This window comes from Piliocolobus tephrosceles, chromosome 6, assembly GCF_002776525.5.
Source record: "Piliocolobus tephrosceles isolate RC106 chromosome 6, ASM277652v3, whole genome shotgun sequence".
In the NCBI taxonomy this organism is placed as follows: Eukaryota; Metazoa; Chordata; class Mammalia; order Primates; family Cercopithecidae; genus Piliocolobus; species Piliocolobus tephrosceles.
The window spans coordinates 86,445,340-86,463,090 of NC_045439.1; the positions used below are offsets into that span (position 1 = coordinate 86,445,340).

Below are 17,751 nucleotides of genomic sequence, written 5' to 3' on the forward strand. Positions count from 1 at the left end.
ACAGCCTAATTCAGTATGACAAGCAAACAGGCCACATGATCATGTGACTTAATTTATGAGTAGTTCTAGTATGTATTTAAAGCTTTAAATCTTCTTTTCTGACTTCAAGTAAGTTGAATAACACAAAACGTATTAACCATAAGAAGAAAGACTGGTACATTAGACTATCAAAATTAGAAATCTCCACTCATCAAAAGAAAATGAATGGGAAGCTCTAGCATGGGAAAAATACAACACACATCTGACAAAGAATTTTTATGTAGGTTATATAAAAAACTCCTACAAAGAGAAGATAAAAAGAACTCATGTTTTAAACAGGCAAAAGACTTGAACAAATACTTCAAAACAAGCTTCAAAAATAAGCCCTGAAAATGTTGACTACAGTATCTTAAAATTGTGAATGAATATCTCATAGAATAAAGCACTGGGATGTAAGATTTTTTTTAATGGACAAGACTACATATTGTTTTGAAATATATAAAAAACATGTTTTTGTGCATTCTATACAAGTTTAAACTGGCTGAGACTCCCATTCACTGAAAATCTGTATCACCTAAGAAATATAAACAGTCATTATCAACTGTTAGTGATTCAACTTTGAGACCAAAATTTCCTGCTCTTCCTTTTTTAGATAGGCTTAACTGAAGAATATTCTAGTATCACTTATCTATGTAAAACAGAATTTTCTGGAATTCATACTATAAGACAAAATACAGAAATAAACTTGGTGTTCAGGAAGATGTAAGACTAAAACTGTCATTCACAGCTCCCAATTTCAAAATTCTGTGTTCACTAAAATAGGTTCATTGTTCTCACCAAATTTATAATCTCTAAAGGCTTTGTGGCAAATAAATGCTATCAATGTGAACTTACAAATCTGAGTTGATAAAATGCTGCTTTTATCAATGTTTTATTTGATATAATATGACTTAATTTGATAAAATGTTCCACTGCTTTAAAATACTTGAAAAATAAGCTGGATTTAAGAACTCTAGGCATTTTACCGAGACCAAGAACTACACAGACCTTGTGAAAATGACATATTCACCATGATACTGGCTAACTGCTCAGGAACACTGAGTAAGATAAATCACTGAGATCACTGTTCAACAAATACATACAGTACTTATCCCTATAATATTTGGCACAGCATATTTTATTGCAACACTTACCGGTGCTACTATTTTTCCTGTCTGTCCAACTTGCATGTCATTGGGAACAAAGCCAGCATCAACAGCAGCACGGGAAGCACCAACTAAGGGGAAAAAATATTTGTCATTTTTTTCAAGCTCTACTATTCAGCTAGTTAGGATATTCCCTAATAACTGTAAACAAAGACACTGATTTAGAATTCTAAGTACTAGTATATTTTATACAGAAAACTTCAAGGAAAAACTTCTTTTTATACCCAAGTATTTCAGATTTTAATTTGGGCTTAACTCTTCTGCATGCTTTATCAAAAAGGCATTCATAAACTTTACACTATAATGTTTAGAATGTCATTATATAATGCTCCTTTAAGTAACAACTTCACAAGTTTTGAAGAAAGGTCTTACAATATTACCTCTTGTAATACTATAAAGAGAAGATACTGGATAAAGAGTTACAAATAACAAGATGAAGGTTTAACCAATATTTGCTATCAAATTAATAAATAAAATTTAACTGGCTTTCTATTTTCATTCAACAGGAGTCAACAATGAGCCTTATACTTGGAGTAAAACAACCCCTTCCCCAGCAGGAGTCAAGAATGAGCCTCAGGCCTCATCATCTCAAGCTGAAAAGGACAGAGGGAGCCACAGACAATACAACTGACCACCTCCAAACACGCACAGCCTCACCACCACTATCTTGAGTCAGCCAGGACTAATTACACCCTGCCCTTCATTTATGTCTATCCCCACAAGTCCCAAACTCAAAGGTTATCCTTCATAACCTATACACTGATCCCCATAATGCTCTGCATGCTCCCTAACCTGCACCCACCTCCCATATTCCTGACCCTTACACTGTGATTTCTGCAATACAGAGCCCAATATCAGCAAAACTTAAGTTATATTAAGTTTTATTGAAATGTAAGTTTTAGAACTTAAAACTTTAAGTTTATTAAAACTCAGGTTTTATTTACCTAATAAAACTTAACTTTAAATTGGCTCCATCTGAAATTAATATAGCTATTCCTGCTTTCTTTCAATTAGCACCACCATGGTATATCTCTCTACACTCATTTACTTTATATGTATATGTATTTTTATATTTAAAGTGGGTTTCTTGTAGACACCATATAGTTGGGTCTTACTTTTTCATCCACTATGACAATCTTTATCATTAATTGGTGCATTTACACTACTGATGTTGAAAGTAATGATTGACATAGTTGGATTAATATCTACCATATTTGTAACGGCTATTTGTTGCCCTTCTTCTTTTTTCCTATTTTTGTCTTCCACCAACTGAGCATTTTAAATAATTCCATTTTATCTCTTTTCTTAGCTATTAGTTGTATTTTTGTTTTACTTTAGTGGTGGTCCTAGAGTTTGCAATATTCATTTACAACTAATCCAAGTCCACTTTCAAATAACACTTTACTACTTCACAGGTGGTACAAATACCATTAAATAACAAGATAATCCTAATCCCTATCTCCTGTTTCTTACATTGTGATTCATTTCACTTATATATGAGCACATAAGTAATTGTAATACACGAGCATATGTAATTGAATACAACGTTATTATTTTAAACAAACTGTTACCTATTAGATCAATTAAGAAAAATAAAACTTATTTTACCTTCACTCATTCCCTCTTCAATGCTCTCACTTGCTTTATATACATCAGAGTTTTTGACCTCTACCATGTCCTTCTCTCTAGAAGAACTTTTAACATTTCTTGCAAGTCTACGACATATTCTGCCAATTTTTGTCTGAGAAAGTCTTTATTTCTCTTTCATTGTTAAAAGATAATTTCACAAGGTATAAAATCCTATGTTGGTGGGTGTTTTCTCTCAGCACTGTAAACATTTTACTACACTCTCTTCTTGCTTGCATGGTTTCTGAAAAGAGATTGGATGTAATTATTATCTTTGCTATTTATAGGTATGGTGGATTTTTCCCTCTGGCTTCTTTCAGTATTTGTTCTTTATTTTTGATTTTCTGTAGTTTGCAAATGATAGGCATAGGTGAAGTTCTTCTGGCATTTATATTTGGTGTTCTCTGAGCTTCCTAGATCTGTGGATTGGTATCTGACATTAATGTGGGGAAATCCTCAGTCAGATATTGCTTCTGCTCCTTTCTCTCCTCTTCTAGTATTCCCATTACACATTATACTCTTAGTAGCTGTTCCACAATTGTTAGATACTACAGTTCAGGTTTTTTGTTTTTTTTTCTTCTTCTTCTGGTTCTTTTTCTCTTCGTTTTTCAGTTCTGGAGGTTTCTACTGAGATCCTAGAGCTCAGAGATTCTTTCCTCAGCCATATCCAGTCTACTAAGAAGTCCTTAAAAGGTATTCTTCATTTCTGCTACAGTGTTTTTTATCTCCAGCATTTCTGTTTCTTTCTTGGATTTCTAGCCCTCTGCTTATATTGCACATCTTACTTGCTCTTTATTCATTAGAGACCTTAGCATACTAATCCCAGTTTTAAATTTCCAGTCTGATTATTCTAGCTGAGTCTGGTTCTGATGCTTTCTCTGTCTCTTCAAACTGTCTTTTACGTTTTAGTATATCTCGCAATATTTTCTTGATAGCCCAACATGAGATACACGGGTAAAAGGAAGAGCTATCATTAAGCCTTTATTACATGGTGGTAAGGTGCTGGGGGAAAGGAAGCGTTCTACAGTCCTATGTTGAGGTCTTGGTCTTTTACTAAGACCATACCTCAATAAGACCATATTGAGACTGAACTTTACACATGCTTCTCAGTTCCTCTCTCTCTCTTAGGTGGGACAGGATGGCTAGAATGGCTGAAGTTGAGTATTTACTTTTCCTCAGGTCAGTTAGGCTCTGATAAAGCCCCAGGAAATTAATCTCTGGTTAAACAGTTCCTCCTGAAGGAGGTCAGACCTTGTTAAGAAGAGCAGAATGTTCTGGCATATTTTAAAGTGGTTCCCTTTCCCCTCCCCTTATTGGAAGCATGAGGTGATTTTTTTTTCTCTAATTTTCACCATGAGGAAGAGCTCCTGAAGGTAAAACTCACAAAAATGTTGGGAGCCCACACTGGATACCCCTAGAGTTTTTTGTCAAAAAAACAAAACTCCAGAGTCTCACTCTGTTGCCCACGCTGGAGAATATTGGTACGATCTTGGCTCACTGCAACCTCCATCTCCAGGGTTCAAGTGATTCTTCTGCCCCAGCCTCCCAAGTAACTGAGACTACAGGTGCATGCTGCCACGCCCGACTAATTTTTGTATTTTTAGTAGAGATGGGGTTTCACCACGTTGGCCAGGCTGGTCTCGAACTCCTGGCCTCAAGTGATCTGCCCACCTCGGCCTCCCAAAGTGCTGGGATTACAGACATGAGCCACCGTGCCCGGCCCACCTGGAGTTTTTAACATGGAACCTCCAGCAATTCATCAACAAGACTTCAGGTTCCCTTACCCCACCACCAGCTCCTGTGGAGGTTGCCACTTTTGGATTTCTGCTCTGGGAAGTTGTGATTATCTGTGTTTGCTTGTTGGTTTCTCCAGTTTGGGGGACAGCAGTTTGCAATGCAACCTCACTTCTCCTATGGATGTAAGATGAGTTTTGATTCTTCGGTTTGTTCAGTTTTTCACTTGTTGTTAGGACAGAATGGTGACTTCCAAGCTTCTTATATGCCAGACTGGAAACCAAAAGACCTACATTAGTCTTATCTTAATTCCTGGAGATTTCAACACTTGGAGATTTGAACAACTCTCCTCCAGTGAGCTTGCCCACCACTCTACCTCAGCCACACCCATAATATCCTAGACATTTTCTTTACCAAGATTGCTCAATACTCTCAATTTTCAGCCTCTTTCTGACCTCCTCTTTCTAGCTGACGTTCACCTCCAACATTCCTCTGATCCCACAGTAATCTACAATTCTATTCACTCTCCCCCATTGTCCTGTTGTTTTTGCCCACTTTAAATTCTATGATCAATCATTCTAATCATTCCTTTGCTATGCCTTCAACTTCCTTACTCTCCTCTTATATGACCACACACTCAGAAGAACCTCCATCTCTGGCTGATTAAGCAACCTTTCCACTTTTTCCATATCTCTTCTCCTGCAGTTCAGCATTACTGGAGAAAAACATCAAATATCCAACCATGTGAAGTATATTTTCCTCTAAATAAATAAGCCTTAATTCCTGGCAGTTATACTAAGTTCCCCTAGTCCTTTCATTAGCCCACTGTTTTCTAAACCATAATTTCATATATTTTCTTCTCTCTTCAAACTTCCTATACCTCTACAACATCCTCATTCTCAGCTGATGACTTTGCTTCTAATTCACTAAAAAAAAATTGAAAGGATCAAAAGAGAATTTCCACATGCACCGAGTAACACATCTACCCACCACCTGCAGCTATGTCCACATTCTCTCTTTTGTCTACTCAAGGACATCACTCCAGTAATTCTGACTTTTCCCTCAGGGGAGAATTACTGGAGTGATGTCCTTGAGTGAAATGAAAAAGTATGTGAAGGGGAAAAAGTATGACTACTTTTCCCTCTCCTGGAGCATTCCCATCAGCACAGAAGCATGTTATTACCTGTCCCAGCTTTACGAAGTCCCTCTGTTGGCCAGACTCCTCTTCTAGCTACCATCCATTTCCCTGCTTCCCTATATAGCAAAATCCCTCAAAAAAGTTATCTGTATTCACTGTCTCCAACTCCAGGCCTCCCATTCTATCTCTAAAAACCTTTTCATTAAAATATAACCTACATACAGAAAAAGACAAACGTGCTGCTCCAGAGCATTATCATACAGTGAACACAACCATGTAACCACTACCTATGACTAGCCTTTTATTTTTTATTTTCTTTTCTTAGACAGGGTCTTGTTCTGTCACCCAGGCTGGAGTGCAGTGGCACAATCATAGCTTGCTGCAGCCTTAACCTCCTGGACTTAAGTGATTTCTCCTGCTTCAGCTTCCCAAGCAGCTGGGACCACAGGTGCATACCACCATGCCTGGCTAATTTTGATAGTGTTTGTAGAGACGGGGTTTTGCCATGTTGCCCAGGCTGGTCGCAAACTCCTAGGCTTAAGTAATCCTCCCACTTTGGCCTCCCAAAGTATTGGGATTACAGGTACAAGTCACTGCACCTGGCAGGACTATTCTTTTAAACCCACTCTAATGAGACTTTTGCTTCCAACACTCCACTGAAACTGCTTAAAGTGGCCAATGATGTCTAAGTAGTTCAATCCAATAGTCACTCTTCAGTCTTTACCATCCTTGACCTGTTAGAAGTGTGTGTCATAGTTGATCAATTTTTTCCCCCCTCAATGAAACACTCCACATGGGTTCCAAAACATAGCCTCTGCCCTGGTTGTCTAGACTAACTTACTACTCCTTTTTGGTCTTCTTTCTCCTTTTCTCTCTTAGCTCTTAATCATACAGTGTTTATGGCTCAGTCTCAGTCCTGAGACTTTTTTTTTTTTTTTTTTTCCTTAAGAGACAAAGTCTCATTCTGTTGCCCAGGCTGTAATGCAGTAGCTATTCACAGGCACAGTCATAACACAATACAGCCTCAAACTCCTGGGCTCAAGAGATCCTCCTGCCTTAGCCTCCTAAGTAGTGGGGACTACAGGCTCATACCACTGCACCTAGCCTGGGACCTCTTTTTTATCTATACTCCCTTCCCTTGGTAATTTCATCCAGTCTCATGGCTTTCAATATCATCCAAATGAACTGATTCCCAAATACATATCTCTAGCCCAAACTTCTCCACAGAACTCCACACTCCTATACCAACTACTTAATTGACATGTCTACTCAGTGTCTGTTATTAGACATCTCAAAAATTAACATGCCCAAAACTGAACTCCTGATCTCTCCATGGAAACTGCTTCTCACTCGAGATATTCCTTATCTCAGCTAACTGTAACTCCATCCTACCACTGGCCAGGACAAATACTTTCTCTCATAATCCACATCCAATCTGTCAGGAAATCCTTTGTCTCTACCTTCAAATATATATCTCAAAACTGACAATTTCTCCCCACATCAACTGCAGCTACCCTGGTCCAAACCATGAGTATCTCTCACCTGATATGGCTTGCTAAATGATCTCCCCATTACTGTACTTAACCCCTACAGCTTATTCTTAAAACTGCAGCCAAAGCGATCCTTTAAAAATGTGTTAGATCATGTCATTCTTCTGCTCAAACCTTGAAATGGCTCCCCATTTCATTCAGAGAAAAGTAATCTCTTTATAATGTCCTATAAGGCCCTGTGTGATCTGTCTCGTGTTGCCTCCCAGTTTTATCTCTTACTACTTTCTCTTTTGCACTTTCCATTCCAACACTGGCCTTCTTCCTATTCGTCAAATAGGCCAGATGTGTTCCTGCCTTAGACAGGCTCTCTGCACTTTACTGGTTGTTCTGGTCTGGAGCACTCTCCCCTAGATCTCCTCATGGGTCGCTTCCTCACCTCCTTCAAACCTTTGTTCAGGTGTCTCCTTTTTTTTTTTTTAGAGTGTCTTTGTCACCCAGGCCAGAGTGCAGTGGCACAATCTTAGCTCACTGCAACCTCCACCTCACAGTTCAAGCGATCCTCCCACCTCAGCCACCTCAGTAGCCAAGACTACAGGTGTGTGCCACCACACCCAGCTAATTTTTGTATTTAGTAGAGGTGGGGTTTCAACATGTGGGCCAGGCTGGTCTTGAACTCCTTACCTCAAGTAATCTGCTCACCTAGCTAATTTTTGTATTTTTAGTAGAGGTGGGGTTTCACCATGTGGGCCAGACTGGTCTTGAACTCCTGGTCTCAACTGATCCACCCATCTTGGCCTCCCAAACTGCTGGGATTCCAGGCACGAGGCCACCACACCCAGCCAAATGTCTCTTTCTCATTAAGGCCAAATCTGGCTACCTTATTTTAAACTTCAATCTTGCCCTCCAATTCTCACCCCCATTACCCATTCTATTAGTCTCTCTAACACGACCTTCTTTTTTTTCTTTTGAGACAGAGTCTCGCCCTGTTGCCCAGGCTGGGGTGCAGCGACATGATTTCTGCTCACTGCAACCTCTGCCTCCCAGGTTCAAGCGTTTCTCCTGCCTTAATCTTCCAAGTAGCTGGGACTATAGGCATGCACCATCATGCCCAGCTAAGTTTTGTATCTTTTAGTAGAGACGGGGTTTCTCCATGTTGGCCAGGCTGGTCTCAAACTCCTGACCTCAGGTGACTACAGGAGCAAGCCACCACACCTGGCCCATATTATATTATTTACTAATTTACTGTGTTAAGTGTCTGTAATAGGCAAGAAAATGGCCCCTCCAAAGATATATTCACATCCTAATCCCCAGAACCTGTGAATATTACCTACGTGGCAGCAGATAAAAAGCTAAGGATCTTGAGAGGGAGTTTATCCTGGATTATCTACGTGGGCCCTAAATGCCATTACACGTATCTTTTTTGTTTTTGAGACGGAGTCCCGCTCTGTTACCCAGGCTGGAGTACAGTGGCACAATCTCAGCTCACTGCAACCTCCGCCTTCTGGGTTCAAGGAATTCTCCTGCCTCAGCCTCACAAGTAGCTGGGATTACAGGTGTGTGCCGCCACACCAAACTAATTTTTATATTTTTGGTACAGACGGGGTTTCACCATGTTGGCCAGGCTAATCTCGAACTCTGGACCTCAGGTGATCTGCCCACCTTGGCCTCCCAAAGTGCTGGGATTATAGGCATGAGGCATTGCACCCGGCATGTATCCTTATAAGAGGGACACAGAAGGAGACTGAATGCAGTCCCACAGAGAATATGATATGAAGACAGAGGCAGAAGTTGTAGTGATGTGGCCACAAGCCCAGGAATATCAGAGTACCCACCAGAAGCTGGAAGAGGAAAATAACAGATTATCTCCTAGAGCCCCCAAGAGGGAGTATGGCCCCTGCTAACACTTCAACACACCCCTGGCCTCCAAAGCTGTGAGAGAAAAACTTTGTTGCTTTAAGCTACCAAGTTTGCAGTAACTTATTACTGTAGCCAAAATAAACTAATAGCACCTAAAATAGTACCTGGAATATGGCAGACACTTGATAAATACTTGTTGAAAGAAAGAATGAATGAAAATAAACCCTGAAATACCACCAGCTGATTATACAGTGTCTATATAATGCCTTTATTCTGACAAAACTATTACTGTTTCTATGGGTACACATGTTATGTAATAGAAATGCACAGAAAACCACAGAAAGTTACAGGAAAACCCTGGAAAGTTCTATGTAAAACTCTTAAAAGGAGAGTGAGATGATAGAATTGGGACATTTTAATATATATTCATCGTAGTGACTGTATAATTCAAAAATAATCAAATGTCTTTAAAAAGATTTTTTTTCGAAACAGAGTCTCAATTATGTTGCCTAGGCTGGTCTCAAACTCTTAGGCTCAAGCAATCCTCCTAACTTAGCCTCCCAAGTATCTGGGATTACAGACACATGCTACCACGCCTGGCTTAAATTTTTTTGGTTTTTCAAAAAAATCACTCTCTTCTCATCAATGCACTTTTAGCAATAAGTTCTACCTTACCTATAAATGGTTAACTCCAGTTTTAAATTTTTAACTACGAACTTAAAAGCTTTAAACGTATTTCTATTTGTATAAGATTAAGACCACCAAAAAAAGATGAAAAACCAGGGTGTTCCTGAATCTGAAGTTGGCACTGAAACTAACATTTCATTATTTTGTCTTTTATTATTATTTTTGAGACAGGATCTCACTCTGTTGCCCAGGCTGGAATGTAGTGGCACAACCACAGTGCACTGCTGCCTCTACCTCTCAAGCTCAAGCAATCCTCCCACCTTAGCCTCCCAAGTACCTGGGACTACAAGCACACACCAATATGCCTGGCTAATTTTTAAATTTTGTAGAGATGGGGTCTCACTACATTGCTAGGGCTGGTCTCAAATTCCTGGGTTCAAGTAATCCTCCTGCCTCAGCCTCCTAAAGTGCTAGGATTCCAGATGAGCATTACTGTGCCTGGCCCATTTCATTATTTTTAAAGTGAAGAAAAAAACCTACTAAGATCAGGCAAATATAAGGGATAGAAAGAGGCCTTCTCCTCACTGAATGTTATATACCATTTACTTGGAGGCTTAAGAAAAACTGGTTCAAAGACAAAAACTGAAAAATCCGGAAAGTAAAATAATTTGTAGGGTTGAAAGACTTATACAAAAAGGAAATAATGAAGAAAAAATATTTCCAACAAAGAAGGAATATCTTTCTACTAAGGAAAATAACTTTACCTGCAGCATGTAGTTGATCTGCTAAGTCATATAACAACTTAAAGTTCTCGCCACTCTTCAAGCCTCGACCTCATTTAAAAAGAACAAAACAAAAAAATTAGGCAAACATCAAATTCATTCTAGAATAATTTTGCTATGTTATATACTGGAGTAAATTTTCATATTACGTAACTGCCATATTAAGCATGTCACCTCCTCTATAAAACCTTTTCTGACCTCTCCTATCACACTCCTACACTTCTATAAAGGATTCAACACTACTATAATTAACTAGTTAACTAATTATATAATTAATATGAGTTTTTTTCCCACTAGAATAAAAACTCTATAATTTCAGGATCTATATCTATCTTGGTCACTGCCATATGTGCAATATTTAGCAAAACTCTACATATAATAGATGCTCAATAAATTTCTCTGAATGACTGCATAAAGTTATTATTTGAATGGGAGTCATCTCAAGGACTTTAAACTCGAGAGGAAGAGCATTCTGCCTTTTCATCTGTTTCTCCAGCACTTGGCAATAAGCTTGTCATAGAACAGATAACCAATATACATTTATTGAATAAATAAGTGAATAAACAAATCAGGGCCTGGTGCTTTTTGTTGTATAAAATACAAAATTATTATTATTATTATTTAGATGGAGTTTCACTCTTGTTGCCCAGGCTGGAATGCAATGGCACGATCTCGGCTCACTGCAATCTCAGCCTCCCAGGTTCAAGCAATTCTCCTGCCTCACCCTCCCAAGTAGCTGGGACTACAGGCATCCACCACCATGCCCAGCTAATTTTTTGTATTTTTAGTACAGACGAGGTTTCACTATGTTGGCCAGGCTGGTCTCGAACTCCTGACCTCAGGTGATCCACCCACCTAGGCCTCTGAAGTGCTGAGATTACAGGTGTGAGTCACCATGCCAGGCGTAGTGGCGCATGCCTGTAATCCCAACTACTCGGGAGGGTGAGACAGGAGAATCGCTTGAACCCAGGAGGTGGCGGTGAGCTGAAATTGTGCCACTGCACTCCAGCCTAGGCAACAGGAGCAAAACTCCATCTCAAAAAGAAAAAACAAGTCAGATATGTCACTTCAAAATATTAAATGATTTTTTCTCAATGCCACTTGCAATAGAAGGCTGTCTGAAAGCTTATTTTGTGGAATGTTTAATTTGCAAGGATTTAAAAAGCATAGCAGTCCTTATTTTTTCAAAAAATTAGTCAGTGGGCCATAAAAAAGATCATTGTTCTTAAAGACAAGGAGCATGATGTACAAAAATAAGCATGTCTTATGCAATATTAACAGTTTTGATATTAAATGTTAAGAAACTTTTAAAGAGTTATACACAAAGACATGGACAACTCTGGAAATCTTTCCAAGTGGAAAGAAGGGTGGGAATTACACATAAGATGGCCCTGAAATTCAAGCCAGTTCTATCTATAATTCAGAAGCCAACCACACTCTGCAGAATACATGGAAGTGCATCAGTAAGACGGGTACCAAGTGGCAAAGCTATGGAGATGAGATTTACACCATGCTCCCCCTGGTGCCAGAGACTAGGTGTGCAAGAGAAACCCCAAACTGTGTATTATGCTCATAATTTCATTTTCCTAATTGGTTAAATGGGAATAATACCCAAAACTTCCCAACTTCTTATATATGAAAAAGATTTGTGTACCTCTAAAATAAATACTAAAAAAAAAAAAAATCAAAGTACTTTAAGTTTACATCTTTTAAGATTAATATTTCACTTACCACCAGATACCACCACTTTGGCACCTGTTAGCTCTGGTCGATCACTTTTTGTTAATTTCTGGTCAAGCCACTCTGATATTTCCACTGGTGAAGTACTTGATGCTGCATACATTAACACATATAATAAAACAACGACTATGATTTCAAGTTCTATAACAATAATTATTTTCAAGAGAAACACACAAGTATATAATTCCATGAAATTTAATTAATGTGAATTTTCGGTGCTCCTAATTAATTCTCTCTGATAATGGAAAGACTTAAGGAGACCAGATTCCAGTCTTTGCCACATTAGTTGTATGACTCGAGAAATCATTTAATTCTCTGAGTCTGAATATGGAATAACTTTATTTCTATGAGGTTCAAATGAGACACTATATATGTTAAAGTGTAACACCCTCCACATGTTTACTGTTACATTCTTCTGTTATATTGAATCACCCAAATATAATAGGAAACAGTGACAAGAGTAAAAAAGCTTAATCTTAATAGATCCTGTCTCCCACTCCCTTGATCTACCAAAGCAACTATCCTAGTACCAAAGATAATGTGAAAAAAGATGCAAATTATATATATTTATTATTTTTATATAAGCTTGGGAATATCATTTAAATTGAACTTTCAAATACTATGCATTAGAAATGTAAGCAGAGGTAATCTCTCATTATAATACAGTCTATGAATTAAAAAAATAAGAAAAACCAAAAAACTCCAAATGAACACTCACCCTTTTCTGAACTGGCACTACCGCCACTTGTTGCTGCAGCTTCAAAAGATGTTCCACGGACAGAAAACACTTTCACTTTCTCATCACACTTCACTGTACATAGAGCATTTCCTGAAACATAAAATCTATTTCTTAAAAGCAACAACAAAAGGCAACAAAACTAGCATTCCTTTGATGCTTGGAATTTACTTCATAGACAAGGCAAGAAATAACTCTTGACCAGTTGTCTTCTAACTCTATTAAGTATAGGAAAAAGTGGACCGTAACAGTGAAGAAACATATCAGTAGACATTTGTATAACCCTGGATGTCTTTAAAAGCAGGACAGGTACTACCATGCCTAGAAGGAAGAAACTGGAACAGGCATCCACACTAAGAAGGTACATTACACCCCTAAAAGGAATATGAACAAAGCTTCCTTCTCCAAAAACAATATAATCAGTAACTATGAGCTGCAACAACTTAATAAGAATGTAGCTACTATGCATGCTGAAGGAGGAATATCTTGAAAACACAACAGGTCATAAAGAACAGGTATGGATGTGCCAAGATTATAAGAGGATTTGAGACACTCTGGATTAGCTATCACATTAACAGTAACCTAAACCATGACAAAATTTTTTCCCAAAAACATTATGGAAGATGAAAAGTCTAATTTGAGAATTAGCCATTTATAGTGAAATACATAACTTTAATCAGAAAAAAACGAAGAGTTCACTGCCTTCTCCAACCCCACTAGAGAACAGTTTGCTAAGCAAAAGATCAATCGACTGAAGAGACACTGAAATGAATTTATTTTCTTTTTTTCTTGAGACAGGGTCTTGCTCTGTTGCCCAGCCTGGAGTGCTGTGGCAAGATTACAACTCACTATGGCCCTGACCTTCTGGCTCAAGCAATCCTCCCACCTCAGCCTCCCAAGTATCTATGACTACGGGCACATGCCACCATGCTAGCTAATTTTTTTTTTATTTATTTATTTTTTGAGATGGGGTCTTATTATGTTGCCCAGGATAGCCTTGAACTCCTGAGTTCAAGTAATCCTCCCACCTCAGCCTGCCAAAGTGCTGGGATTATAGGCACGAGCCACTGCAGCTGGCTAAAATGAATTTCTTAATGCTGATGGAAATGAAGTAGAAGCAGCAAAGATTGAGAATACTATTTTTTTAAAGTTTTGCTTTTCCAGGTACCACTTACAAAATATATTAAATAGTGAATCTAATTTTTATTGACCACTAGGAAAATATCACTCTACAAACTCAATAAACAGGCAGGAAATCACTGTGCTTGAGATCCATCAAAGAGAATGCCATGTCAAGGGCCACCAGCAATTCTAGACTAAAATTTTCCTCAGAAACCTTTAAGATGGTCCACTTAAAGCAATTGTATGGCTTGATTTAAAATTTACCTTCAAGATTAATTTATGCTTTTCACTAAAATTTAACATGTTGATTAATTATCTTCCTTGAGTACTCACCTGCATAAATAGTTCTCACAAATGTGTCAGGTGACTTGATTGCAATGATGTCAGAAATTGGGGCAACCTCAAGTTTGGCTGCTACTCTGGGCAAAAGGTTCTAAAAGCAAAATAAGCAGTGAGTTACACACATACACAGTGATAGATGACTATACATGATCAGTAATGACATATTCTAAATGCATATTCTGTAGAAATTTTAATTCAAATATTTTATATTTCATGTGCACCTTTGGATATACAACTTCAAGTACAGCTTTTTTTGTTTGTTTGTTTGTTTTTGTTTTGGTTTGAGATGGAGTCTCGCTCTGTCGCCCAGGCTGGAGTGCAGTGGCCGGATCTCAGCTCACTGCAAGCTCCGCCTCCCAGGTTTACGCCATTCTCCTGCCTCAGCCTCCCAAGTAGCTGGGACTACAGGCGCCTGCCACCACGCCCGGCTAGTTTTTTGTATTTTTTTTAGTAGAGATGGGGTTTCATCGTGTTAGCCAGGATGGTCTCGATCTCCTGACCTCGTGATCCACCCATCTCGGCCTCCCAAAGTGCTGGGATTACAGGCTTGAGCCACCGCGCCCAGCCCAAGTACAGCTTTTTAAATAGGCTTTGAGATTGAGTACCTACCATGACTCTAACTACATTAAGAGTCATATGAGTTTCACAGTATTAAGCCACCTTAATGCAACATATTGAATTATGACATATGAAATTTACTTTAATAAACATCAATTACCAAGTGTGACAGTTGTGGACTACTGAATTTAGATAAGAAAAGATAGAACAAATTTAGAAGGGTGGTAAAATTCTCAAATACTGAAAAAGATTATGCTCGTATATATTAACTTAATGTATATAAAAACATTCAAAGCAGACATTTTACCTTTTGTTTAAACTGATATTGCACAAAAAAAGAGTAAGGCCAGGCTGTAACCCCAGCACTTTGGGAGGCTGAGTTTGAGACCAGGAGGCCAGGAGTTTGAGACCAATGTAGCCAACATGGTGAAACACCATCTCTACTAAAAATACAAAAAATTAGCTGGGGATGGTGGTGTATGCCTGTAGTCCCAGCCACTCAGGAGACTGAGGCATGAGAATGAGAATTGCTTGAACCTGGGAGACGGAGGTTGCAGTGAGCTGAGATCGTACCACTGCACTCCAGCCTGGGTGACAGAGCGAGACTCTGCCTCAAAAGAAAAAGAAAAAAAGAAAAATAACACTAACCTGAAGAACAGTCTGTGTAGTACGTATTTAAAAAGCAACAAAAACAAATTAAAGGTGTGTTCTTGTGCTTGTACTGAAATAGATGCATGTGCTAACTTTGTCCTTAGTAGCAGGAACCCTTGGGAAAGTCACAGTTCCCCAAGTCCCAGTTACTTCTTCTTCTTTTTTTTTTTTTTTTGGAAACAGGGTCTCATTTTGTCACCCAGGCTGAAGTTGCAGTGGTGTGATCATAGCTCACTGTAACCTTGAACTCCTGGGTTCAAGAAATTATTCTGCCTCGGCCTCCTGAGTAGCTGGGACTACAGGCGCATGCTACCACACCCAGCTCATTTTTTTTGTTTATGTTTTGGTTTTTTTCTGTAGAGACGGGGTCTTGCTTTGTTGTAGGCTGGTCTCGAATTCCTGGCCTCAACTGATCCTCCTGCCTTGGCCTCCCAAAGTGCTGGGATTACAGGCATGAGCCACCATGCCCATCCTGAAGCACCTACTTAATCTGGTTTAAAAACCAGATTTGTCAGTATTTAAAGTTAGCTTCAGTATGTAATCCTCCTCCTGAACCACCTTCTTTAACTGTTCAGGAATTATTACTGGAATAGTTACTTGGCTGAACAGATTATCTTACAAATTTTATGTTATGCAGACTTTGCCTCTTTTTAAAGTTTTAGAAATTTCTAAATTGCTCAAAATTTAATGTCTTTTGTATTTTCATTATCTCTTGTCTTAACATATCTTCAAGAAATTTTACCATGGTACTTAAAAGTATGTTTTCCTGAATCTGGTCTTCCATCTAAATGTTCTGAGGATGGATGGTACACAAATATCTATCCTATTAAAAATATATCCCATCCAACAGGCTGCCTGCATGGTTTCTGGGAAGGAGAAGCAATAATTGAGTTCTTTTTGTGCATACAAATGACATTTTAAAATTCTAGTAGACAAGTATAAAAGTGTGTTATCTCAAAACCACAGCTGGTGAAGGACTATCATACGGCAAATTGTTTGACTTCTTCTGATAGACGTTTCTCATTCGAAACCCATTTACAGGCCGCACGACCAGCTACTATTATGTGACCCTTATTCTCAAAACTCCCATCTGTCACAACATAGCAATCATGGCCAGAGTACTAAAATCTAGCTAATGACAAACACCCTTTCATCGTCTAACAATCTGTTAGGTGAACTGTCATCATAGAAGGAAACTCAAGGCTCATGAAATTATTTAAATCATCCAATATACAATCACAACTCTCAGAGACAGAATGGTCCACAAAGATTTTTTCACCCATCAGACTGGGGGAAAAATGTTAAAATGTACACTACCAAGTGTTGGCAATTAAGGAATAGGTATCAAATTTTTTAAACCACATAGCATTTGACTCAGTGATTTCACTTCTAGAACTCTAATGTAAATAAATTCCAGCCGACGTGTACACAGATACATGCATGAGCATGTTTTCTTGCAGCAAAGTATATAAATGCAAAAAACTGGAAACAAGTTAACTGTCCTTAGCTAAATATGGAATCTTATGCAGCCATGAAAAAGAGAGAAACATTTTGAGCCAAAGTCATACTCTTTTTTTTTTTTTCTTTTGAGATGGTGTTGCTCTGTCACCCTGGAGCACAGGCTAGAGTGCAGCAGTGTGATCTCAGCTTATTGCAGCCTCAACCTTCTGGGCTCAAGCAGTTCTCCCACCTTAGCCTCCCAAGCAGCTGGGACCATAGGCATGCACCACCATACTCAGCTTATTTATTTATTTATTTATTTATTTATTTATTTTTCTTTCCTTCTTTCTTTCTTTTTTTTTTTTTTTTTTTTTTTTTGTAGAGATGAGGTCTCACTGTATTGCCCAGATTGGTCTAGAACTCCTGGGCTCAGACGATCCTCCCAAAGTGCTGGGATTACAGGCGTCAGCCACCGCATCCTGCCCAAGTCATACTCTCAAGTAAAAGCTACTAGTCACAAAACAATTCATGCCATATTATTCCATTTTAGAAGTAAAAAATATATAGCTCTATATGTACCGTAATTTAAAAATCCACAGAAGGAGGCCTAAAACAATGTACAATTGTTAACAGCTATACTCCTAAAGAGCGGAGGGTGAGTTGGGAATAAGAAAGCAGGACTTTGACACCTTGCTCTGCACACTGCTGTACTACATGCATTCTT

General features: G+C 38.5%; 1 protein-coding gene across 1 annotated transcript in view; it reads right to left on the minus strand.

Annotated features, from left to right (window-relative positions):
* The window catches only part of ETFA (electron transfer flavoprotein subunit alpha), a 102,887-nt gene that overhangs the window by 63,613 nt on the left and 21,523 nt on the right, over positions 1–17,751 (minus strand). The window contains exons 5-9 of the mRNA XM_023197634.2: positions 14,370–14,469; positions 12,897–13,007; positions 12,170–12,271; positions 10,421–10,489; positions 1,173–1,255 (exon numbers count right to left, since the gene is read on the minus strand). Coding sequence (XP_023053402.1) covers positions 1,173–1,255; positions 10,421–10,489; positions 12,170–12,271; positions 12,897–13,007; positions 14,370–14,469 — 465 coding nt within the window. The remainder of the gene's footprint in view (positions 1–1,172; positions 1,256–10,420; positions 10,490–12,169; positions 12,272–12,896; positions 13,008–14,369; positions 14,470–17,751) is intronic.